The sequence below is a fragment of the Lampetra planeri genome, chromosome 30 (assembly GCF_965212315.1).
Source record: "Lampetra planeri chromosome 30, kcLamPlan1.2.h2, whole genome shotgun sequence".
Classification (NCBI taxonomy): Eukaryota; Metazoa; Chordata; class Hyperoartia; order Petromyzontiformes; family Petromyzontidae; genus Lampetra; species Lampetra planeri.
Window position 1 is genome coordinate 11,366,874 of NC_136136.1, and position 24,246 is coordinate 11,391,119.

The 24,246-nt window shown below is 51.5% G+C and overlaps 2 protein-coding genes across 6 annotated transcripts in view; one reads left to right on the forward strand and one right to left on the reverse strand.

The window, feature by feature from the left end:
* Window positions 1-24,246, forward strand: part of LOC144728976 (uncharacterized) — a 76,977-nt gene that overhangs the window by 46,649 nt on the left and 6,082 nt on the right. For 3 of the 4 annotated variants that reach the window (XR_013587598.1, XR_013587600.1, XR_013587593.1), the window contains one exon: window positions 471-20,619. The gene's annotated coding sequence lies outside the window, so the exon portion shown is untranslated. The remainder of the gene's footprint in view (window positions 1-470; window positions 20,620-24,246) is intronic. The other variant, XR_013587599.1, reaches the window with a different exon arrangement.
* LOC144728970 (cytochrome P450 4B1-like) overlaps window positions 1-24,246 on the reverse strand; it is a 33,260-nt gene that overhangs the window by 1,417 nt on the left and 7,597 nt on the right. Inside the window, exons 3-10 of one of the 2 annotated variants that reach the window (XM_078608773.1) lie at window positions 21,870-21,991; window positions 13,517-13,641; window positions 12,698-12,849; window positions 12,286-12,392; window positions 11,975-12,165; window positions 5,196-5,329; window positions 4,483-4,547; window positions 565-647 (exon numbers count right to left, since the gene is read on the reverse strand). In XM_078608773.1, the coding sequence (XP_078464899.1) occupies window positions 565-647; window positions 4,483-4,547; window positions 5,196-5,329; window positions 11,975-12,165; window positions 12,286-12,392; window positions 12,698-12,849; window positions 13,517-13,641; window positions 21,870-21,991 (979 nt within the window). Of the gene's footprint in view, window positions 1-564; window positions 648-4,482; window positions 4,548-5,195; window positions 5,330-11,974; window positions 12,166-12,285; window positions 12,393-12,697; window positions 12,850-13,516; window positions 13,642-21,869; window positions 21,998-24,246 lie in introns of both variants that reach the window. The other variant, XM_078608772.1, reaches the window with a different exon arrangement.

Below are 24,246 nucleotides of genomic sequence, written 5' to 3' on the forward strand. Positions count from 1 at the left end.
CTCAGTGGTCTCACGAATCAGGAGGCGATGATCTTCTTGTGTGTAATCGCCAATTGAGTAATTTATAGGTAAGATGTTTTAGCCTTGGGATGTTTGACCAGTGTCAGGTACATTGTGTCGTCGTTTTTTGTCCTGAGTCTGGAATTGAACCTTGGGAACTTCTTGTTGCGAAGCAGAAATGTTTAAACTGCGCCAGCGTGACTTATTTTAAGTAGAAATGCGCACTCCTCTTTTTTAAAATCAACTGTCGGATGAAGGCTTCATTGGAGTGCGGGGAGTTATTTAACAATGCTTCAACAAACTAGCCAACGTGGGTTGGTGAAGGGGAGACGGGGACAGGTATGATTTACAACTCCCCATTGCCAATTATTGTATTCGTGTTCGGGAATCGGACTTGGCTTTCTGGGTTTGTGTGCAATGCGTTAACCACTGCCCCATCGCCCCCCCCCTCCCCTCCATGTCCCTTGCAGGCTGATCGCGTCGTGGGGCTTCATAGTTTGCGTCGTAACGGCCCGAGTTTGCCTGTGGAGACGGTGGCGGTGAGCAGGAGGGTTTAACGCTCACCGGGGCCCGGCCGAGAAGGGGATGAACGCGTAGGGGTGGCGATTGGCTGCGTTTTCAGGAGAAAATCTCAGAGGGTCATAAACCTGCGGGCAGATGCACAGGCGAGTTAAAATTACATATTGACACATCAAGTGACTTCATGTGCACGCGTACGCACACACTGATCACCACCTCCGTCTCCATTACCCTGCTAGGGAAAGTTCTCTGAAAGAGCACCTATTATAAGTTAATAGCGGGTTGGTACAGAGCTCCAATCCCAGCCATCTAAGTGTTAGTTAGGACGCCGACACATGATCCTTATGGCGTTACCCCGGGGTACCAAATAATAGAAAATGCCCGAGGCTATTTCATATTTTATTTCTGGGACACTATCTTTTTCAGGGGTGGACTTAACTCCGCGACTGGGATACCAATCAATCCGACATCAGTGCTACTCCGCGATGTCGAAACGCCAAATAGCATAAAAAAATCCGATTTCTAAAAATTCAACTTTGAATAGTGCATCGTGTACAGTTCACATGTTGCACTCGGGAGCCTTTGATGTGACACAGCACCTTTGATTTGACACAACACTAGGCCTGGCTACTTTTCGTGTTTCTTGAGGCTCTCCCCTTTTATACTTTTCGAGCCCCTTCTCTCGAAGCTTCCCTCACACGCCACACCCCTCTCGGCCAATCATCGTCCTTCTTCCCTCAATGGTTGTCAACCATCGCCTCAACGCTCAACCTTCGCTTCCCGCGAGTTAGAACCTCCAATCCCTTTGAACCTCGCCTCCCGGCCATTCACTGTGGAGGCCTCTCTGCACCAACGGGAGGCATTGGCCTACTTCCTTGAATGTTTGCCGGTATGTTTGCTGCAGGTGAGTAGTCTGTTGTCTCGTTAATTACAGAAGTTTCCCAGGTTTGACGCCGACGCACACACGGCAGAATTACCATCAGTAAATCTGAGGAGAGCCCAGGTCTCTTAAATCACCTCTGATTTGGATGTCCAGGAGTTAATACTGGAATTGTAGCTGGTGGTGAGGCAAGTTGTTTAGCCAGCACCTGATTAGGCCAGCCTGGCACAAGAGGGGGTTCTGTGGCCAGCAGCATGCCGTGCTACCTTTACCCACCCAAGTGCTGATGATAACACACAACACTGGGCATTCATTTACGGCTGAGTTGACATAGGAGGTTCAGGCACTCCTTGCTTGATGCGGCCAGGAATCTAACCCAGGTCACCAGGTGTGTAGTGAAGTGCCCAAACCCAATTCTGCTGCTGCTGCCCTGGTGCTTGCGGCCAGGCCCCATTCTCGCGGGACTTCGGCTGAACGAACCAAGCGGTGTGAACAAGCAATGCCTCCCCTCTTCCCTGGGGAATGGGGGACCATGCCGAGAACGTCCCTTGGCTTCGATCGACAAACTAATTCTGTCTCACCCAAATGTCTCCAGTACTGCGGTGGCACTCACCAGCAGAAGTGCTGATTGGTCGACTTTCCACATCAAACGACTCGAGTTCTGCACCCACTGTGCTACGAATCTGCTGTGGAAATGGCGACCCCTACCTGACCGTGTTCGCCACTTGTTGCAATGCATCCCATATTATTATGCTGCATATCTGGTCAGTTCTTCTTCCACCCTCCATCCACGCGATCCCGAAAGAGTGCCTTCATCGCCATATTGCTGCTGATGTCAGGTATTGAGCCAAACCGTGAACCAGAGCTCTACTGGATTTGTAAACGCACGCTCCCTAGTCAACAAAACGGCATTGATCCAATATCTGATTAACTTAAATGTCGAGTCGACATTCGTTGAAGTTAGATATGGAGTGCCTCGAAAACCTCTAAGAATGCACGCGAGCAGTGCACATGTGTATTGCACAAAACGATATGATGCTTAATCCAGGAAACTCGGAGGTTCTGCTGGATCGCACTCGGGTTCTGGTGAAAACAATTGTAAGACGATCAGGGGTGATGGTCGCAGACTCCAGGATTCCGTTTTCTACTCATCTAATGAGCCTCGGCATCATTCTCGACCAGATTATGTCGTTTGATCACCACGTGCAAACTATAGTCAGGTTGTGGAATTTCATATAAGGGTTCTACGACACATTCAGCCAATATTTAGTCATGGCATAGCCAACACGGTGGCGTGTAGCATAGTGTGACGAGGCGAAAGTTTAGGGTCACACACCCGGCTTCCCTCTGTGGCAGTTCTAGCTGGTGTGACCGATTTTAGGAGTATGGGTGTGGAGAAGCCCAATTATGTAAATTTACCTGCCATAAAAGGGGAAATAAAGGGGATTGGAGGCACGCGACATGAGAAGGGAGTGGGACCAGCAAACAGCAGCAGCAGCCAGGAGCTGGATGCGTTTACCCGGGAGTGTGGAGGCACCACAACAAGGGAAGGCAGCGGGGCTCTGCGTGCTGTTGGTGCAGAGACACCATCCCAAGGGAAGCTACCTGCTCTGTCTATAGCTGCAGTGTGGACTCTCCACACCAAGGGAGCCACTGGTGCTCTACCTACTGTTAGATCGTGGAGACACCACCCCAAAGAAGGCGCGAAAAGCTTTGCATATTGCTACAGGCTGACTGAAGAACTGGGACACAGGACCGTGAGACCCTATAAACGGACGTGCTGGTAGGTGTATAAGGGTGATGGAGTCGCCCAGGTGCGTTGCGTGTAAAAACAGGTTCCTTTTCTTTATTAAGTTCCATATATAGCACACAAGTCAGACAATACTTGTGTGGTTCTGCCTATAAGTGTGCATGAAAGTATCACCTATAAAAGAGTGGCAAAACGACCAACCCGCATGTTGTGTTTCATCCCTCCCCAAGGAATCACACTCCCCATACACGCTGCCACTATTCCGAATCGTTACACATCGTATTGACAAGGCTTGATTATCGCAACTCACTACTCTACAGGATGTCTGAAAAAAACATTAGCAAGCTACGTGTACAAAATTATTTGGCATGTGTCGTGACGGGCACTGTAAAATCCAACAATGTTGGTCCGGTGCTCGCTGCGCTGCATTGGCTTCTGGTTGCTGAACAAATACATATAAGATGGCACTCATTACACACAAAGTGCTTGCTACGAATTAACCAAATATTTTGCTGATCTCAAGGAGTATACACCATCATGCAAACTCTGGTCATCCTCGCAGTGGCTTTTGTATAACCACTGCATAACGCGCATTCAAATGCGCTTCTGCGGCCATCTGGAACGCTCTTCCTTTTAAATCTAGATTGAAAATTGATCTTTTTTTTTACAGTTTCTTGTGTTCAGTTTGTTGTCCTTCCCCCGCACCTCCAATTATCATGACTGGCTATGTACAGTGCGAAAGAAGTTCAACATACATACATTCAATACACGTGCAGTATTAATCAGGACAGCCGCTCGATTTGAACCGTTAACTTGTATGTATGTTGTATGTTCAATTTCTTTCGCATCGTACATAGTCAACCGTGTTAATCGGGCGTGCGGGGAAGGATAACAAACTAAACACAAAAATAACTTATGCAACAAGCGGCAAACGCGCTACCGCTGAGCTGCATCACTACGTTCTCTCCTTTGGCAGTCATTCCATCACCAGTCTCATTAATCGGGCAATACATTTTTCAGGCCCAATCCTACTTCCTTCAAAGTCAATATGCATCTTATTTCAATAACTATGTAAGTGGGGCTTAAGTTTCAATTCGTCACAATTGCATTGTATTTGTTATCAAAATCATGAAAATATCCTAAAATTATGCCTATATATGTTTCAGCCTGGAAGGAATGTGAACACGGACAAAACAATCTTCATGTAGGGGCTACGAATGTATTGAATCTGCACGTGCAGGTCAAATGCAGAGGCCAGGTAAGTGCAGTTCACACATGCGACACTGCGATAGTTCAATGAAGCAGCGTGCACACTCGGAGGTTGGAGACAAACCTCTGGGTCCTTCCAGAACTCTGGGTTTCTGTGCAAGCAGAAGATGTTGATGAAAACTCGGGTTCCTGCACGTTTGCACAGCACAGGGGGTGGGAGGCAAAGATACATGTACGTAAAGTTGCTAAAGTTTCCCAAAATGTGGAGTCACACAGCTCCCCATCATGGTGCAACTGAACATAGAACCACATGGGCCATGGGTCGGCGACTTCAGACCTTGTTTCGGAAGTCCAGATGGAGTGAAAGAGGCAAATAAATAAAGATGCTGCGATGCCACTTTAAGGGATGGTACACGACACAAAGAACTTCAGGATTGCACAGCATGAGTCAAGGACCAGCCATTTAACAGAATAATAAATATACACAAACTACAGTATGGTAATGTAGTTTTTACAGTTATTCTAACCTACAAAGGTTTTATTAACTGGGACTCCAAACCACAACTCCTCGCTGGGGCCCTCGTCCATCGCTTGCATCCCTCTCCCCGCGCCATTCGCTCCACCGCCTGCCCACTCCCAATGGGCCTTGGAGTTAGAGCGCTCTCCTGACTTGTAAAAATGTGGCAACACCCGTGGACAGAGCCAGCGAAAAGTGACAACAAACATGGGGTTGAATGAAGGGTAGGTAAAGCGTTAAGATCTTTGGGAGGGGGTGGGAGGCTAGAGATTTCAGCTCATAGCAGTTAGACCAGAGCCGAGGAGGTGAGGAGCTAGGACCTGTGGGGATGACGCGCCCATCGCACAAGGTGATTGGTTGGCTCGTCTTCCTGGAGATCGAGGGTACCACGGCCTGCAGGCGCAGCGATTCCTTGATGCACATAGTGGTGTAGGACAGCTGGGAAAGGTCGTCCCTGCAAGGGGACACGCATGCACGGTGACACAAACGTCAGTTTACGTCCTGTTTACCTCAGGTCTAAGTCATATTTATTGTACACATGGATTGAAAACAATGAAAAACAAAACGGCTTCCCACATTTTAAATATACTGTATCTCTAAAAGTTCATGAAATTGCTCCCGAATGTGAAAAGTAAAGGTAAAGGCGCAGCCCTGTAGTTTCTAGCTCACGCGACTGCTGGCAGAGCAGCCTCCAGGAGACGGTGCTCTAGAGAGCCCTTCCAGGCCTTCTCTCTCACGATAGCCAGACGTCTTGATAAAGGTTCCTTCGTGTAGACAAAAGTAGATATATGAAATGTGTCTCCATATCTGTGGTTCTCAAACCTGTGGGTCGTGCTCCCCTGGGGTGGCACAGGCTGTGGCATGGATACCGTGCAAGAAAATTGCAGACAACTATTTCAAACGTGCACAGGGAATGTCAGTACCCTGTTGTGGTGACAAATTAACTCATGCACAACATGAAACACATGACTTACGAACACAAAACTCACAAAGACAAAGCATGAAATAAGTGCCTTATTAACAGTGGTCTTGATTTGGGGCACCACGCCAACAATGTTTATAACTTTTGCTCTAAATGAAGCAATCCAAGTAAATATTTAAATCCAGGTGGTCCATTGACATTGACCCTGTAGAACAGATTCTGCTACTGCAAATATTGTTTTGTCATCAGCCTCTAACAAGAAGGAGAAATTGATGGGTTGAGAGGAACACAATTAAATAAATACTACTGTAATGGGTTCACTTCAGGCGCACACTGAAAATTTATAGGCAACATTATTTATTATCAACACAACGGTAACTCTTAACATAGGGTGGTGACCACCGACCTATCCTCGCTAACACACACCATCACTTGCTAACACTCGCTAACACTGACTCTCTGATACGACTCGCGTGGCCAAGCCAGGAGGGCTACTGGTTGGCCACGCTGACTTGAGGCTTGACTCTTCTTCATGATGCGTCTTCACGAGGCATCTTCATCCCGGACATGAGCAGCCTCGAACCCGGTGCGAAGGCCGCTTATATGAGCCTCGGCGTGTCCGGGCCACACTCCGGCCACGCCCACCTACGAGAACTCTCGAGAAGGCTCTTCTCCTGTCCACGTGGCCCCCAAGGTGCCCCTGGGGCACCCGCCATCCACCTTGATCTGGTCACGTATCCAGCCGGGTTCACCCAGAGTGCCACGGCCTCACACAACCCCCGTGGTACTGACCCATGGCCTCCAGACACCCCGAACTGGCCGTGACGTCATTCCCACAACCAAACGTGATAACGTCATGTGTGTGTGTGTGTGTGGACCCGCGTAGTAGTGACACTCCCCCGCGTAGTGAAGTCACACGTGTGTGTGTGTAGGCTCACATGGTAGTGACGCTCTAAGTCACTACATTACCCCCCCCATGTAAAAATACAGCCGTCCCGGCTGTGACAATACATAAAAAAAAATACAGTGCACCGCCAACGAGTAACGTCAATAAATAACCACCGACAATAAATAACGCGAGAACATACAGTGAGGGAAAAAAGTATTTGATCCCCTGCTGATTTTGTACGTTTGCCCACTGACAAAAAAATGATCAGTCTATAATTGTAATGGTAGGTGTATTTGAACAATGAGAGACAGAATAACAACAAAAAAATACAGAAAAACGCATGTCAAAAATGTTATGAATTGATTTGGATTTTAATGAGGGAAATAAGTATTTGACCCCTCTGCAACACATGACTTAGTACTTGGTGGCAAAACCCTTGTTGGCAATCACAGAGGTGAGACGTTTCTTGTAGTTGGCCACCAGGTTTGCACACATCTCAGGAGGGATTTTGTCCCACTCCTCTTTGCAGATCTTCTCCAAGTCATTAAGGTTTCGAGGCTGACGTTTGGCAACTCGAACCTTCAGCTCCTTCCACAGATTTTCTATGAGATTAAGGTCTGGAGACTGGCTAGGCCACTCCAGGACCTTAATGTGCTTCTTTTTGAGCCGCTCCTTTGTTGCCTTGGCCGTGTGTTTTGGGTCATTGTCATGCTGGAATACCCATCCACGACCCATTTTCAATGCCCTGGCTGAGGGAAGGAGGTTCTCACCCAATATTTGGCGGTACATGGCCCCGTCCATCGTCCCTTTGATGCGGTGACGTTGTCCTGTCCCCTTAGCAGAAAAACACCCCCAAAGCATAATGTTTCCACCTCCATGTTTGACGGTGGGGATGGTGTTCTTGGGGTCATAGGCAGCATTTCTCCTCCTCCAAACACGGCGAGTTGAGTTGATGCCAAAGAGCTCCATTTTGGTCTCATCTGACCACAAAACTTTCACCCAGTTGTCCTCTGAATCATTCAGATATTCATTGGCAAACTTCAGACGGGCATGTGCTTTCTTGAGCAGAGGGACCTTGCGGGCGCTGCAGGATTTCAGTCCTTCACGGCGTAGTGTGTTACCAACTGTTTTCTTGGTGACTATGGTCCCAGCTGCCTTGAGATCATTGACAAGATCCTCTCGTGTAGTTCTGGGCTGATTCCTCACCGTTCTCATGATCATTGCAACTCCACGAGGTGACATCTTACATGGAGCCCCAGGCCGAGGGAGATTGACAGTTTTTTTGTGTTTCTTCCATTTGCGAATAATCGCACCAACTGTTGTCACCTTCTCACCAAGCTGCTTGGCGATGGTCTTGTAGCCCATTCCAGCCTTGTGCAGGTCTACAATCTTGTCCCTGACATCCTTGGAGAGCTCTTTGGTCTTGGCCATGGTGGAGAGTTTGGAATATGATTGATTGATTGCTTCTGTGAACAGGTGTCTTTTATACAGGTGTAATAAAGGACTCGTTCACTGGGTCTGTCTTCGTTGTCCTTTATTTGGGTTCTTTACACTTGTCCCACACGGCCCTCGCTCAGAGCTTCCCCGCTTGGCAGCTCGACAGCTGCCTTCGCTCCCGTAGCCTTTATCGCTCCTGCAGCTCTGCTGCAGGTCCCCTTTGTGCAGTCCTCCGGCTGCTCTCACTGCAGCTCCACCGCTGCTCCCCGTTCCTCCGTGCTCGTCACCGCTAGACGACGGTGCCGAGTCTTAATGTGTGTGGCGATCCCGCCACTCTCCAACCTCCGCCCTGCGTGGCCTCACTCTGTCTCTATCCCCAACTCTCTCTCCCACCCCGCTGGCTGGCGCCGTCATGAGCCCCTCAGCCATCAGGCTGAGGCACGGCGACCATCCAACGTGGTCTCCCCTCTTCACTCCCTCGACTGCTCCCAGATGTCTTCCTGTCTCCCCGCTATAACTTCTCCCCCACGTGACCCTGACTCCTCCCTCTCGGATCGTCACATCCGCCCTGCCCATTTACGCTCGCATTACACAGGTAACAAGCTCAGATTAGGAGCACTCCCTTTAAGAGTGTGCTCCTAATCTCAGCTCGTTACCTGTATAAAAGAGCCAGAAATCTTTTGGGAGCCAGAAATCTTTCTGATTGAGAGTGGGTCAAATACTTATTTCTCTCATTAAAATGCAATTACATTTTTGACATGCGTTTTTATGGATTTTGTTGTTGTTATTCTGTCTCTCACTGTTCAAATGAACCTACCATTAAAATTATAGACTGATCATTTCTTTGTCAGTGGGCAAACGTACAAAATCAGCAGGGGATCAAATACTTTTTTCCCTCACTGTATGTACAAATACAAAATACAGGACGAACCACGAATGCACCAACAAGAGTCGAACAAGCATCAACGCCCTCGCAAGTCGATGAACCACAACGTAAAATCCGTGGGTGAAGAAAAGCCACGCGCCATCATAACAATAAAGACCCGCGGAACAAACTGCATGTGTGAAAAGTGTCATTTGAACCGTGCAGTTCGTGAGCGAGTCTGCGTGGCCGGACCCCAGGCGAGGCGGGCCGAAGCACCCCAGAGGGTGCGGGGGTAGCATCATCACAGGTGGGCGGTCGTGCCCCCCCCCCCCCCCCCGTCGGAGGCGGCGGCGCGGATGGAGGTCTGCCGGTCGATAGCCGCTCCACCTCAAGTGGGGCGTCCGGACGAGCAGCCCCCGATGGCGGCAAGGGGATCACGGGCTCCGATCCTGCGGGCAGGACCACAGAGCCACCCTGAGGGAGCACCTCAACCGGTGCGTCCCCCAGCTCGCCCGGCACACCAGACATTTGGCCATCGGGGATTGGGGATGAATGAATGTGCTGGGGTGGTACAAACTGGTTAAGTCGTGATGGGTGTATAAACCAAGTGCGACGACCGAAACGAATCGTGACACACTGAGGCCAGTCGGCTTCCACCACCTCGACCGGGCCTCGCCAGGGTTTGTACAGTTTGGGGGATGTGCCGACAGGCACCTGCGGACAGTGCAGCCAAGCCCTGTCCCCAGGGGCCCACTACTTACCCAAATGTGGCCTGGAGGCCTCGCGCGCCTCTGAGACGCATTGAAGGGTGAACCGCATAGGATCAGAGATGGCCACCTTGGCCTTCGTAGGGCTCACCTTAAGTTGAATGTCAGTGGAGGGGTTAGGTTCTCGGCCGTACATTAGGAAGAAAGGCGAGTAACCAGTGGAAACATGGGGGGCCATTCTGTAGGCAGCAAGCACCACAGGGATGCGTAGATCCCCATCTTTTTGCGACTCATCGACCTACTGACTCAACATCGAAACCTATTAAGCCTCTCCACCATCCCATCTGTTTGAGGATGGTAGGGCGAGGTGCAACCCTTCTCGGTGCCTAGAAGGTTGCACACAACCTTCAGCAGTCTGGCGGAAAAATGTATCCCTTGGTAAGTAAGGAGGTGCTCCGGGGCCCCCTTGTCCAGCACGTACTCGTGCAGGAATGCCTCAGCAATACTGCCAGCTGTCGGATTCGGAAGCGGCCAAGCAACAGGTCATCGTGAGAAATATTCAACACCCACAAGCAAGTATTTGTTTCCCCGGGCCGTAGTGGGGAAGGGACCCAATATATCAAGAGCCACAAGTTCATTAATGCGGGACACCTTAATTGACTGCAAGGGTGGGCAGCATTTAATAGGCGGCTTCCGGCGTGCACCCTGCTCACAACCCTTGATGATATTTGCGACGTCCGCCGCCATGCCGGGCCAAAAATAATCGAGTTTAAGGGCGGCAAGCGTTTTGTGCAAATGTATCAGCCACTCATGAACGGCGACAACAAGCCTGCCTCTGAGGCATGTAGGCACCACGATGTTGTAACGCTGCAGCCCACCGTCCCAACACATCAGCAAGCCCCCTTTGAGGACCACTGTAGCAACCCTTCACTGGCTTGCGCTATCCCCAAGCACATCAACACGGCGGCGCAATCTTAGGAGGGAAGCGTCCTCACTCTGGAGGCTTCCCCACTCGGAGTGGGACAACCCCAAGGCAGCATCACAAGGGATGGGGGCATCAGGGGAGGGCGCCGACACTGCCGAAACAATGGTAGAGGATGACTGCGCATCCAGAGATCTCCAGCGGAGGGAACCCAACAGACAGGCACAATGGCCGCCCGGGTGAAGCCGCGACAATGCGTCGGTGTTAGTGTGCCGCGTCCCCTTCCAATGCGAAACCCGGAAAGAATAATCCTGAAGATTTCCAACCAGCGCGATAACTGTCCCGACGGTTGGTCAACACACAAAGCGTATTGGAGGGCGGCATGGTCGGATCGCACCTCAAAAGTTCTGCCATATAGATAGGGCTGGTACTGCTGCACGAAAAATACAATGGCGAGCAGCGCTGCGCCGCCGCTGGCACAATGTCGGCGGGGCTTTCTGATGCTGCCATCCCCGGGACTGTCGGCGGGACGAGATTTTCATCATCGTCTTCTTCTCCTGAGGAATGCCTTGTAGGTTGCCTATGGCGTGTGATCATTGCGCCTCACTCAGGCATGTGCCACTTCCGACACCAAATGTAATGAGCTTACTTCAGGCACACACTGAAACTTGGGAGGCAACATTATTTATTATCAACACAACGGTAACTCTTAACATAGGGTGGTGACCACCGACCTATCCTCGCTAACACACACCATCACTCGCTGTCACTTGCTAACACTGACTCTCTGATATGACTAGCGTGGCCAAGCCAGGAGGACTACTGGTTGGCCATGCTGACTTGAGGCTTGACTCTTCTTCACGAGGCATCTTCATCCCGGACACGAGCAGCATCGAACCCGGTGCGGAGGCCGCTTATATGCGCCTCAGCGTGTCCGGGCCACACCCCGACCACACACATCTTCGAGAACTCTCGAGAAGGCTCTTCTCCTGTCCACGTGGCCCCCAAGGTGCCCCAGGAGCCCCCACCTTGATCCGGTCACGTGTCCAGCCGGGTTCACCCAGAGTGCCACGGCCTCACACAACCCCCGCGGTACTAACCCATGGCCTCCAGACCCCCCGAACCGGCCGTGACGTCATTCCCGCAACCAGACGTGATGACGTCATGTGTGTGTGTGTGGTAGTAGTGACGCTCCCCCGCCTAGTGACGTCATGCGTGTGTGTGTGTAGGCCCACACGGTAGTGACGCTCCAAGTCACTACACAACTGATTCACAAAATCAGCTAGAAAGAAGCTTTGTGTTCTCTTAACTTGAGTGTGTGCAGAGTGCTTTCCATGTCTCATCCCAAACCTCTCACCAGGTGAGGAAGGTTCGGCCTGCAAGCAGACTTGTGACCTCGGCACGGCAAGCATCCTGGTGGTGAGGGTTGTGAGCCATGGCATGTAGGGCCCAGGCGAAGCCACTGGCTGTAGTGTCATGGCCTTCAAACATGAAGGTATCCACCTCGGCCTGTATGTCCTCCTCGGTCAGCCCATTGCCCTCGTCATCCTGAAAAGTGGGGAAGCCGGTCGTTGCAGAAAATTATTATTCATACCCATTGTGACCCGACGTGCAACCGAGAGGCCACAATGTCTATGCCATCTTCGCTCTTCACGATCGGATGCTCACCCGCACGCTGAGCAAGATGTCGAGGAAGTCAATGTACCGCTTTGCTTTGATCTTCTCCAGTTCCTCTTCCCCACGCAAGGCCTCCTTGCGTTCTTTGATCACTTTAGCTGATTAGCAGCACACGTATACACAAGCACAAGAAGAATATTCTACATTTACCCTTAGACTCCTGTGACGCAGGTTATTCACAGGGTTGTGACCTGCACTTCACTGGTCACCCTCTACGTTTACGGGATTCCTAATTTCTGGCAGATAAAGGCAAATGTTTTATTTTTAAGCTGTCTATGAGTAGAGCGGAGACACAGCTGTTGGCACACTGCACTGTGACCCTCACCCCTATCGTCTTATCATGCTAAGTGGGGTATCTTGGTCTGTGCACGTGATAGTCGGCATGCGTGTGCGTCCACCATACCCGTGTATTTGTGTGCGACGTTGCACGCCTTGCGAAAGCGGAATCCCAGTGGACTCAGGTTGAATATGACATCAAAGTGGTATGGGAAGAGCCGGCTCCGACGGTGCACCATTTCCGTGAGATCAAACACTGCCGACACGTAGGAGTTGTCACTGGCCACCCAGAGCGGGGCACGGGAAAGAGAGGTCACGCGAGTTACAAGACGCCGCTCAGTGGCAATTAGCGCACGTGACAGAGACGGCTGGTAATTTGGGGAGGACCTCTGGACATTTATGCAAACATATGATTTGGTTTAAGAGAATCGCTATAGGAAATCGCAGGTTGCTATTACATTTGTAGGTAATTTAAGAACTTGGATCATGAGACTGGGGCATGTGGATGTCTGCGCAGTGAATAGAAACATCTTAATGGTTTTGTGTAAGGTCATGCATCACACTTTGCCAAGGTCATTCTGCATTATGCAATCACGATGATCATGGACTGGGCAGAGGCACAGGGAATAAAACTCAAAATAGGCCATTTGCACCTGAGACGTCGATCCGGTGATACTAGTTAACTGGGAGTTATCCAGGACGTAGCCAGGCCTAGCTAGGCATTACAGCTACATCAGATGTGCGTGCTGCAGGTGTGAGAAGTGTCTTGATTGCACAAGTGCTTTTCAAATTGGTGCTTTCTTTCGTGCTCTATTGTATTGCACGATAGCAACAGCCATTTGTCCAGGAGCAGAATGCCAATGTCGAGGCCTGCCAGCTGCCAGTCCCTGCCCCATGCCGCAGTGCTTCCAGCTCTGCATGGCCTCCACGTGCCCCACCGTGTCACCTGTCCGTCTGGCAGCTGCTGCGGTAGCTGAAGGCACACTTCATGATGCTGTCCAGCATCATAAGGCTGATGTCCTCAAACACGTCGAATAAGTTCTGCGTCTTGATCCTCTTCTCCCATTTGTCCTGTTTGATGCAAGTGAAAGACAAAAGATCCTCATATAGCCTTTAACGTATTTTTGTGAGTGAGAAGTGCTAAAACAGACTTCTTCGACTCAATATATTAGGTTACAAATGTTTTTTTGGTTTGCTTTTTTCACTTACTGTATTCTTTAGCCTCACAGCACCGGAGGGACTTTAAACATGCCTTCCCCTCTGCACAGAAAACCTGCACTTCTGGATTCGGGCCTGCTTCGTGAAATTGAAGCCGAGGCCTGTGTTAGTCTGCCCCATGCTTCACGTACTCAATGGCGGAAAGAGCCCTGCGCAAAAAATCTAAGGCCTCTTCTCCATTTATCTCCCCAATTAAGGAAATAACTGAGACCCCTCATGGAGAAACTCGTGGGATGCTACAAGCTCTTCTAAAAACTAAGTCATAAACTTTCCCAATATACCCGGAAGCTTAGTCAACATACAGAGGAAAATACCAACCTATTCCAAGTCCTCAACAAAGAGTTAAGTGGCATCAGCGAGAGAGTGGATAAGCAAGATTCCATGATGACATCTTTCCAGGTGACACTAGAGGAACGGGGGGAGTTCAGCAAAACACATAATGCCAAACTCAAGGAGCTAGAGGATGCATTCAACTAGATGCCGAGAGCCGAGAAAACCAACTGAAGGTCTTCGGTGTCATAGAGCGGGGAGGTCACAGTTTCCCTAGGAGTTCTCAACTACATCAGAAAGCACCTACCTACCTACCTTCTGTGCTAGCTAACCCCAACACTCCAGTACACTAAAATATACATTCAGACTGGATCATTCAGGCCTACTGGGTTGGAAGGAAAGAGGGACAAGGATCCATGTATACAGGCAACCCGTGACTCTCCCCTTTGTTAATTATCTTTTCTAATCAATATTGTGCTGCGGATACGTTAAGGATGGCCATAATTTCAAGGGGTAAAGGTACTCAAATAGAAGGAAACCGCGTTCTCATAGTCCCTGACCTTACCCTGGAAGACTCGAAAAAGAGTAACCTACTTTTTCCCCTGCACAGTCGCCTGTTGAACAGGGATGGGCTGCACTCAGAACTGCTTTTCCCATTCAAACTGTGGATCCACATCAAAGGGAGGAGGTGGGATTTCCTGACCCCAGGCAAGATGATTGGGTGCCGGGAGATCCAGGAGATTCGACAGGGCCAAGGGTGAATGGAGGACAGTGTCGATGTAGTCTCGCCTGAAGTAGCTGGTCATTGGACAGAGCGGGGTTGTAATGCTGGTCCTGCATCTCTGGCGCCGGGAAAACGTGTATCCTTATACGGGCAGAGCAGCGCAAGGTACTCTTACTCCCCAAACAACTCTCTTATTTGACTTCTTGCACCATCCCCTTCTCTCCTCCCTCCTTATTCCTCCCACCACCTCCCCCTCGACCACTCCAGATGGGCCTTGTATTGCGGCTTTGTTCTTTTCCTTCTAGGATCCCTCGTAGTCGAGTATGATTTCCATCCAGGTGTCACTTGTCCGGGTTGTGAGTTGGGACTGGCTGGCCACGAGTACAAAGGTGGCTGAACAGGCTGATCCAAAACCTGCAGATCTTGATGCAGAGGGGACAGGGATAGTTCATCCTGGAGCTCGGAAGTGTTGCCTCTGTCTTTGGTGTATGTGTAGTGGCCTTTATGACGACAAAGAAGGTTGATGGAGGCAACACGTATTTATTACAGATAACTTCAATTACAGCAGATTAGCGACCCTGACACTCGAAAATGTAACGGCCTCTTCACCCGTTCTATTGGGTGAAGTGTTCCCCAGCTAACGCCCCCCCCCCCCCCCCCCCCATTAACTCCCTACTTCCTCCTATTCCAGACCTTCCTCCCGAGGAGGCTAGCTAACCTGGCCCAGCTTCAGCACAGGTCCCGACCACCAGCCACACGAGTCCGGCCCTTAGAAGGACGTCGGCCCTCACGGCTCTGGGTCGCACCACTGGCTTGCTCTGCCCGGCCCTCAAAAGGACAGTGGGTCAAAGGAGTTCCAGGGTCTAGCTAGCTGGCCTTCAGTCTTCACTGGTTCTTCATCTTGGCTGGGTCGAAATGCCTCTCTGCTCTCCGGGTCCCACCTTTTATACGAATTTTCTACCGAGGGGCGGGGCTCTGTGGGATCACACGCGTCCCACAGCCCCCTCCCCTCAAGAAGCCTGGCCAGAGATGACACGATCACCCGCACCGGTAAGTATTGTAAGTCGGCCGGTTTGGCGTGTGTGTGCACCAACACCACCACCACCACATCACCCCCCTTCTACAGCCCACAGCCGTCCTGGCTGCAACACAATTTCCACAATAAAGAAACCTTAACAAGAACCGGAATTCCGTGTGCCTCAATGACAAGAACAACAACAACAACAACAACATCAACAACGATAACAAAAATCGCAATAAATTATCCCAACCCACCTGAACAAATAAACACCATGAACATATATACACTTCCGAGGCAGCCCCTGAGGGCATGAAGTGGGCTGCCCGGTTCCACATTTGTCTTCGGGATCCGGTGGCTGACGCTCTTTGGAAGCCGTCAATTCCGGGGTGTCTGGAAGTGGAACAGTCAGTGGCATGTGAGGATTAGGCGGTGAAATCACATTCCCCAAGTCGACGGACACATCACATGCTCGGCCCTTTTGACATGTAGGGGAGGTATGAGGTGCAATGAATGGTTTCAGCCGTGAGGGGTGAACATACCAACAACGCTTCCTCCACTTAATTCGAACACATAGTGGGCGCGCGACCTGTACAACCTCGACCGGCCCCCTCCATGGCCTCAGCAGTTTCGGTGACGTTGCCAATGGCACCTGCGGGCAGTGTAGCCAGGCCTTATCGCCCGGCTTCCACTCGTGCGTGTGTGACCGGTGTGCGCGCAACCGCTCGTTTGCCTTTTGGCGAGAGCTTGAGTTTTGTGCTGCAGCCTCCCGTGCCTCGGCCAATTTCGAAATGTAAAATTTGACGTGATCAGCCAAATTAGATTTAGCGCGGAGCTCGGGAATCCCCAACTGCGCATCCACGGGCGGATCAACGTCCCGCCCGTACATAAGAAAGAAGGGGGAAAACCCAGTCACCGCGTGGGGAGCCATCCTATAGGCAGCAAGAATACCCGGAATTTGTAAGTCCCAATCTACCTGAGATTCGCACACCTAATAGCACAACATGGATGTAAGCGTCCTGTGGAGCCGCTCCACCATCCCGTCTGTTTGTGGGTGGTACGGGGAGGTACGCACCTTTTTAGTACCCAGGAGGTTGCATACCTCACGCAGCAAGGAGCTCGAGAAATTATTTCCCTGATCGGTCAGCAGCCGCTCCGGTGCACCCTTGTCCAGGACATAGCCCTGGACAAAGGCCTCAGTAACGGCTGCTGCCGACTGGTTAGCGAGTGGCCAGGTCATGGGCCATCGAGTGAAATATTCCACGCCAACCAGCAGGTACTTATTACCCCGAGGTATTGCCGGGAACAGCCCCAGAATGTCGAGCAAAACGAGCTCGTTGATGCGTGAGACCTGGATAGATTGCAGCGGCGGACTGGCTGCTTTGGAAGGCGGCTTCCGTTGGGCACACTGCACACACCCCATGAGAATGATGGACACATCCCTTGCCATGCCCGGCCAGAATAAATCACGCTGGAACATGGCAAGGGTCTTGTGAGACCCCAAATGCAACAGTCGTTTGTTGAGTGGCCAAAATAACCTTACCCCGCAAGGCGGATGGCACAACGACTCTATAGCGAAGGGACCTACAGTCCAAATTCATGAGGAGACCCTCCCGCAATATCCATGAATCGACCCCGACCATGCCTTCTGCGGAGCCACTGGCCTTACGACGCAGTGCGAGTAGGGATGCGTCCCCCATTTGGAACCAGCCCCAGTCAGCGAGGGACAATCTGAGCAATGAATCCCCATCTGTTTGAGGGAAAGGGGTTTCGGGAGCCGGTGCGTCAGCAGCGGCGGCTAAGGCTGTGGAAGGGACAACATTCTGTGGTTTGCAGCGTCCTGACCAAAGAAAGCACGCACACTCCGTGCCCAGTGGCAGTCGCGACAGGGCATCTGCATTTGTATGGCGAACACCCTTTCGGTAAGTGGTTGTGAATTGGTAGTCCTGGTCCTGAAGGACTTCCAACCATCGGGACAACTGTGCAGCCCTGATCAATGAGGATCTTAATCGGCATTTTAGCCAAAAAGTCCGTTCCCAACAAACATGGGACTGCGAGAGAGGATGAAACCAAGACTGGCCCAGATAGTTTAATATCACCAATGCAAATTCCCGCCCGGATTTGACCAACAATGCCCAAAGATCATCCGTTTGCCTCATAGCACGGAACGTCCACTGGAAGAAACGGTCGACATTGAACGAGAAGTATGTTATAAATAAGGTTGAAAATGATCATCGCCGACGCCCCCGTATCCACCAGCACCCGAACCTCGACACTCTTGGTCGATCCCATAACCACGGACGACCCGGCCGACGCAGCAAGCACCCTATGGGCCAACTCGGACCACTGACCTGGTCCGAGCGCCCGTACAAACCCACCTCCCCTCACCGAACCGGCACCCGAATCACGCGAACTGTCAGGCGCGGCGAATCGTGTCTAATGTGTGTGTGGGCCGAGCATGTGTGGTGCCGTGACTTGCCGGAGACTGCTGTGATGACTTGGGAACTTGGGCGTCATCCGGCCGAGGTCCTGATGCGCGCTGCCGCGGAGCCTGGCACCTTGAAGCAACGTGGCCCCGGAGGTCACAGTTGTAACATGTGACGAGGGCCGTCGCTGGTCTCGGTTGCTCCAGCTTGAGCGCTGTGTTCTGGGGCGGTCGGCCACCCGACCTCCAATCCCCAATCGAGCCGCAGTGAAGACCTCCTCCGATGGCTGAGCGTCTTGTGGTCCGCTGGGCGTCGAGGCTGAAGCGGAGGCGATGAGAGGCCGTTTTCGTTTAAGGACTTCGTGCGCGTGGATGTTTGTAGCGACTTACAAGGAGCATATATCAGCCTCGTCTGCCGCGTAGATCACGATGCCCAATTCCTGTACCAACGCTAAGCGCTTTTCCGTCATCATGGCATCAATGTCTTCACAGTCCATGCGAGGAAAAGCGGCCTTAGCGAGGGCCAGGAGTGCTGTGCAGTAGGCGAGAGGAGTCTCCTTCTCACCCTTTCAGCGGTCGTGGAAGTGGTGTCGACTGGTAGACGGTGGTCCATTGACCGTGGCCATCAGCCGAAGTGCCGCTTGCAGTCTAGAGCGGCTCGATCTCGGAGTCGACATAAGAGTGGCCAGAACGTCGTCATCCAGAGTCGCCGGGAGAGCGCGCAACGCCTCGTTGTCGGTTCAACCCGACATCTCCTGGTGAGCGAGGAATCGTCGGTGAAAAGCTCCCCAGTCGCCTCCCTCTGCTGCGAAAGCTGTTAAAACGGGCAGCTGCTGCTGGAACGTCTGCTCCGTTCCCGGCTGCCGATGTTCCCGTGCAGCGCCATCATACAGTGCAATGGCGGCCCCCTCCATAGGTCGCAGCATGTCTGATGTGGAGGCCGCTGGTTGGTCTCGGCAGCGCCCGTCGCTTAGAGATGACGTGGCGGGCGGTGGTTGGATTCCGCCTCCCACGTGGTGCGCTTGGCCCCCGTCACTCTTGGAGCTCGTTGCAGAAATGGCACCAATTTCAAGTTGCGGCGTGGTGCCGGTGGCAGGAGCCGCGTTTGCCGCCAATTTTCCCCGCGCTCTCCAGCAACCGCTCCTCCTGCCCGAGTGATCTCTTCCAGTATGGAGGCGGCGGCGAGCAGTAGTTCAGCAAGGCGGGAGTGAGCATCCTGGAGCCCACCCCCCGACTGCGGCGGTACATCTGGCGGCTGCGGCGGTTGTTGAAGCATTGGCATCGCTTCAGACTCTGTCTCCGAGTCCGCGGACTCGTCTCCGCAGAATCATCACATTGGCCCAGTTTGTGCACACGAACTATCTGCCTTGTGTCCATCTCGTGCAGGTAGAACCACTTCTGACCCCAGCCCCAGTTGTAGTGGCCTTTATGACGACGGAGAAGGTTGATGGAGGCAAAAATGTATTTATTACAGATAACTTCAATTACAGCAGAGTAGCGACCCTGACACTCGAAGAGGTAACGGCCTCTTCACCCGGTTCTATCGGGGGAAGTGTTCCCCAGCTAATGCCCCCCGTTAACTCCCTACTTCCCCCTATTCCAGACCTTCCTCCTGAGGAGACTAGCTAACCTGGACCAGCTTCGGCACAGGTCCCGACCACCAGCCACTCGAGTCCGGCCCTTAGAAGGACATCGGCCCTCACGGCTCTGGGTCACACCACTGGCTTGCTCTGCCCGACCCTCAAAAGGGCAGTGGGTCAGAGGAGTTCCAGGGTCTAGCTAGCTGGCCTTCAGTCTTCACTGGTTCTTCGTCTTGGCTGGGTCGAACTGACTCTCTGCTCTCCGGGTCCCACCTTTTATACGATTTTCCACTGAGGGGCGGGTTTCTGTGGGATCACACAGGCCCCCCAGCCCCCTCCCCTCAGGAGGCCCTGGGCATACATCACACAACCGCCCAAACCAGGTTTGTACTGCTTCCCCCAGAGGGGCGGGGCTCTGTGGGATCACACGCGTCCCACAGCCCCCTCCCCTCAGGAAGCCTGGCCAGAGATAACACGATCACCCGCACCGGTGAGTATTGTAAGTCGGCCGGTTTGGCGTGTGTGTGTACCAACACCACCACCACATATGTGTATGTACTTTGAAGCGTGCTCTTTTCCCAGCAATCAATTATTTTGGTTCGGCCTTAAAGTGTTGAGTTCAATTGTTGATTTTGGACCTCCACGATGGTCTATCAAGGGCATAGATTTCTCAGCTGTTTGGTACTATATGTCTTGAAGTGTGTTTTAAGGTTGTGATGCAAACCCTTATTTTGACCTCCAGGGGCACTGGATCCATCCCTGAGCTGGGAAGAGAAGATTGCTGAGGAAGCCTTGAGTCATTCATCCTGACGAGGTGACCTGCCCATCTGAGTTAGTGCTTCATTATGGTGGCTTCTGTACTGGATGAGTTGGATCGCTCCAGGATACTTATGTTAGTTTGTCTTTCTTCTCAGCTGATGTTTAGTATTTTCCTGAAGCAGCGTTTATAACACTTTTCGAGGGATTTGATATGTTTGCGATGGGAGGTCCAGGGTTCTGCACCGTATAACAGGGTAGGAATGAAAGCAGCATTATAAGCAACCACTTTGGTCTTGGTGGTAATGTCGTGGTCTTCAAAGTCCCTGTTTCTAAGCTTGCGAAAGGCAACTCTAGCTATAGCAATCCGATATTGGATTTCATCGTCAATTAAGACATTGCTGCAGAGATGGCTGTCTAAGTATGGGAAACTGGGAATGTTTTCCAATATTGCATTGTTAGTAGTGATTTTTGGGGGTGGTTGGTGTGCTCCCGGAGCTTGTTGGAAGAGGATCTTGTTTTGCTGGTAATGAGTGTTAGACCCATCCTGCTGTAAGCTTCTATCAATTTGTTGACGATGGAAGGTCAGCTTATGAGCAGGCACTGACGTGGGCATCATCTACATATTGGAATGTAATTGAGGTTCTTGAGTTGTCTCAGAAACGGTTGATGTGGAATTAGTTCCCGTCTGTCTTATATGCCTCAGGGGAGTTTGCTCTCTGTCAGGTGAAGTATGCCCACCAGGAAGATAGAGAAATGAGTTGGTGCAATAAAGCACGCTTGCTTCACACCAGTTCTTACCTTGATTGACTCTGTGGTTTCACCACCTGATAGGATGACAGCCTTCATACCGTCATGCAGAAGATGGAGGATGTTGTTTCCGTGTCTGTGTTTTTCATCATTAATTCTAACCTGATGATGGTTGCTTGTGTTGCAATCGAAATGTCGTATTCCATTATTATTTGATTTGATTTTCTACGTCACTTTACCGACACAACCAAAGAGTAATTCCTGCAGTCACGAAAGCTTCGAATCTAGTTTAAACCATAAACTGTTTTCCCTGGCTGCCCAGTGAGACTTGTAAATGATAACCGAATCAAAATAATGAGTCCACACTGATCCACGTTGGAAGCGAAAAAGCAATTACACCTCAACAGGAAATCAACATACATGTTTGGGGGTGGGAATATTAAAATTACACATTTGGATTCAGCACCATCCAAGGTGCAGTACTAAGAACCATAATCCTTGCCATGGCTACTGCAGGGTGAGTGCCCAACGGCGTGTGTGACAACTGCGTGAGCTTACGATGAGCACTTGGGTGCTCTCCACCATGAGAGACACGTAGGGCTTCAGAATCTCCATGTGGAAGCCGGGGCTGAGCATGCGGCGACTCCGGAACCACCTTGGACCAGATGAGGTGAGGAGACCTAATCCTGTCCACAAGTAACACAACGTTAGTAGTTCAGTTTGATGATTACGGTGATTTGGCATGCAGTGTGTGTTGGTGTAGATGGGAGGTGTGCTGGCGGGGTCAGTGTGTGTGTGTTTGTCGGTGTAGAGTCCGGCAAAACAACCCCCTACCTCCTCGCGGTGCCGGACGGGCAACTCTGTCGTGGACAGTGCTGTGGGGGGAGGGCCAATACCCATTGGCCCTCTCCCCTCATGGCGTCTGTGACCACCACAGTGACTAAACGGGGGCTCTGGACGGGTGCGAGGGACTGGTAATCCCTCCACCTTCAATTCATTACCACGAAACCACCACTTAAACATAAATATGTAACTAATAAGCTTGTGCCGGAGGCCCCGGGGGAACAGGCTTCTATGATGTCTCCTAGCCAAACCCCAATTGGCGGAGCCAAGAGATTTAATCTTCACCCTCGGGGCTCCTCCAGAAACAACGAAAAGCCACTTCGTGTGGCCACGTGAATGTTCGAACGCTTACTGCGGAGGAGAGGCTGCCACTCCTTTGTCGGGAGCTGGACCGGTACCGCCTGGATCTCTGTGGCATTCAGGAGGTCTGGTGGACTGGTTCTGGCTTCTGCCACCATGACGGGTGGACAGTCCTCTACTCGAGGCAGGAGACTGCCAAACAACAAGGTGTGGCTCTTCTTCTGAACAAAAGAATGAAGGGTGTGTGGGAGCGTGGCGGTGAGGTGTGGGAAGCTGTCAGCCCCAGGCTACTTTGGGCTCGCCTTCCCATCAATCGGAGGCGAGGAGTGGTGGTCGTGGTTACTTATGCCCCCACCGAAGACGAACATCCGTGGAGGGATGCAGGCAAAGCCGATGAGTCAGATGCCTTCTATGACCTCCTGTCACAGGTGCTGGCTAAAGTGGCCACTCAGGACAGAGTCATCTTGTTGGGTGACTTCAATGCCAGAGTTGGTCATGATGCTGGCACCTGGTCTGGAGTGATTGGAAGGCATGGGCCAGATCAGCTCAATAACAACGATAGGAGGCTGCTCGATTTTTGTGCAGCCCATGGGCTTGTAATTACCAACACGCTATTCCGGCATCAGCGCATCCACACAACATCATGGATGCATGCCGGGTCCAAGCAAGAACATCTGCTGGACTACATAGTGACGGACCAGCGGATGCGAGCCCATGTCCTTGACACCAGGACCTACCGTGGAGCTGATCTGCCCTCTGACCATCGACTAGTCATCTGTAAGATGCGCCTGCCATTCTTCCACTCTGGTGGTGGGTGTACACCCAGGACCCCGTTCCAACCTAAAGTAGCCTGGTCTCAGTTAGCTGATGAAAGTTGCAAGCGAGAATTTCATCATCGCTTGCAGCTGGGGTTGGCATCGTCCCCCACTCCTCCTGATGTCGAGGGTAAATGGGCGAGGTTTAGGACTGTGACTCATGCAGCTGCAATGGCTGCTTTAGGTACGCGGTCCAGACCTCCCCAGAGACCCTGGCTGACAGAGGAGGTGTTCAGGATAGTTTAGAAAAAGCGACAGGCCCACTCTCATCGGCTACAGCATCCCACGTCAGAGAATGAGGAGGCTTACCGCAGCCTTCGATCGGAGGTTCGGAGAGCCGTAAGGCGCTGCAAGGATGGGTGGTGGTCGCGGGTTGCTGAGGAGTTGGAGTCTGCCTCAGTGGCCCGTGATCACAAATCACTTTTTAACTCCATCTAAAAAGTATCCTGCAGCGCCATACCTATTACCATCATTAGGGGGAAAAACGGTGATCCAATCTCCGACCCCCAGGAACAGGTTTGCAGATTTGCTGAGCATTTCTGTGAGGTCCTGGGGGAAGGGAAATCCCTCAGACAGGAAAACATCGTGGCACAAAGTGGGGATGACCCTGCTAAGGCTGCGGTGCCTCAAATATTGGAAGAAGTCACCCCCTGTGAGTGGCTGGCTGAGATGCCATCTGTTGAGGAAGTACTGAAGGCGATCCGGAGTCTGAGACCAGGAAAGGCACCGGGCAGAGATGATCTCCCAAGCGAAATGCTGAGGGAGGGTGGTGTTTGTGCACAGACTGCACTATATGACATCATAACAACAGTCTGGACCACTGGACGGGTTCCGTAGGATTGGAAGGATGCCCTGATGGTGTTGCATATGTCGGATTATGAAAAAAATATTTATGATAATCGTGGAGATAATCGTATTAATTTATGCGAATGTTTGCGATTATGTTAATGTGGACAGTTATGATAATTTGGCTTAGC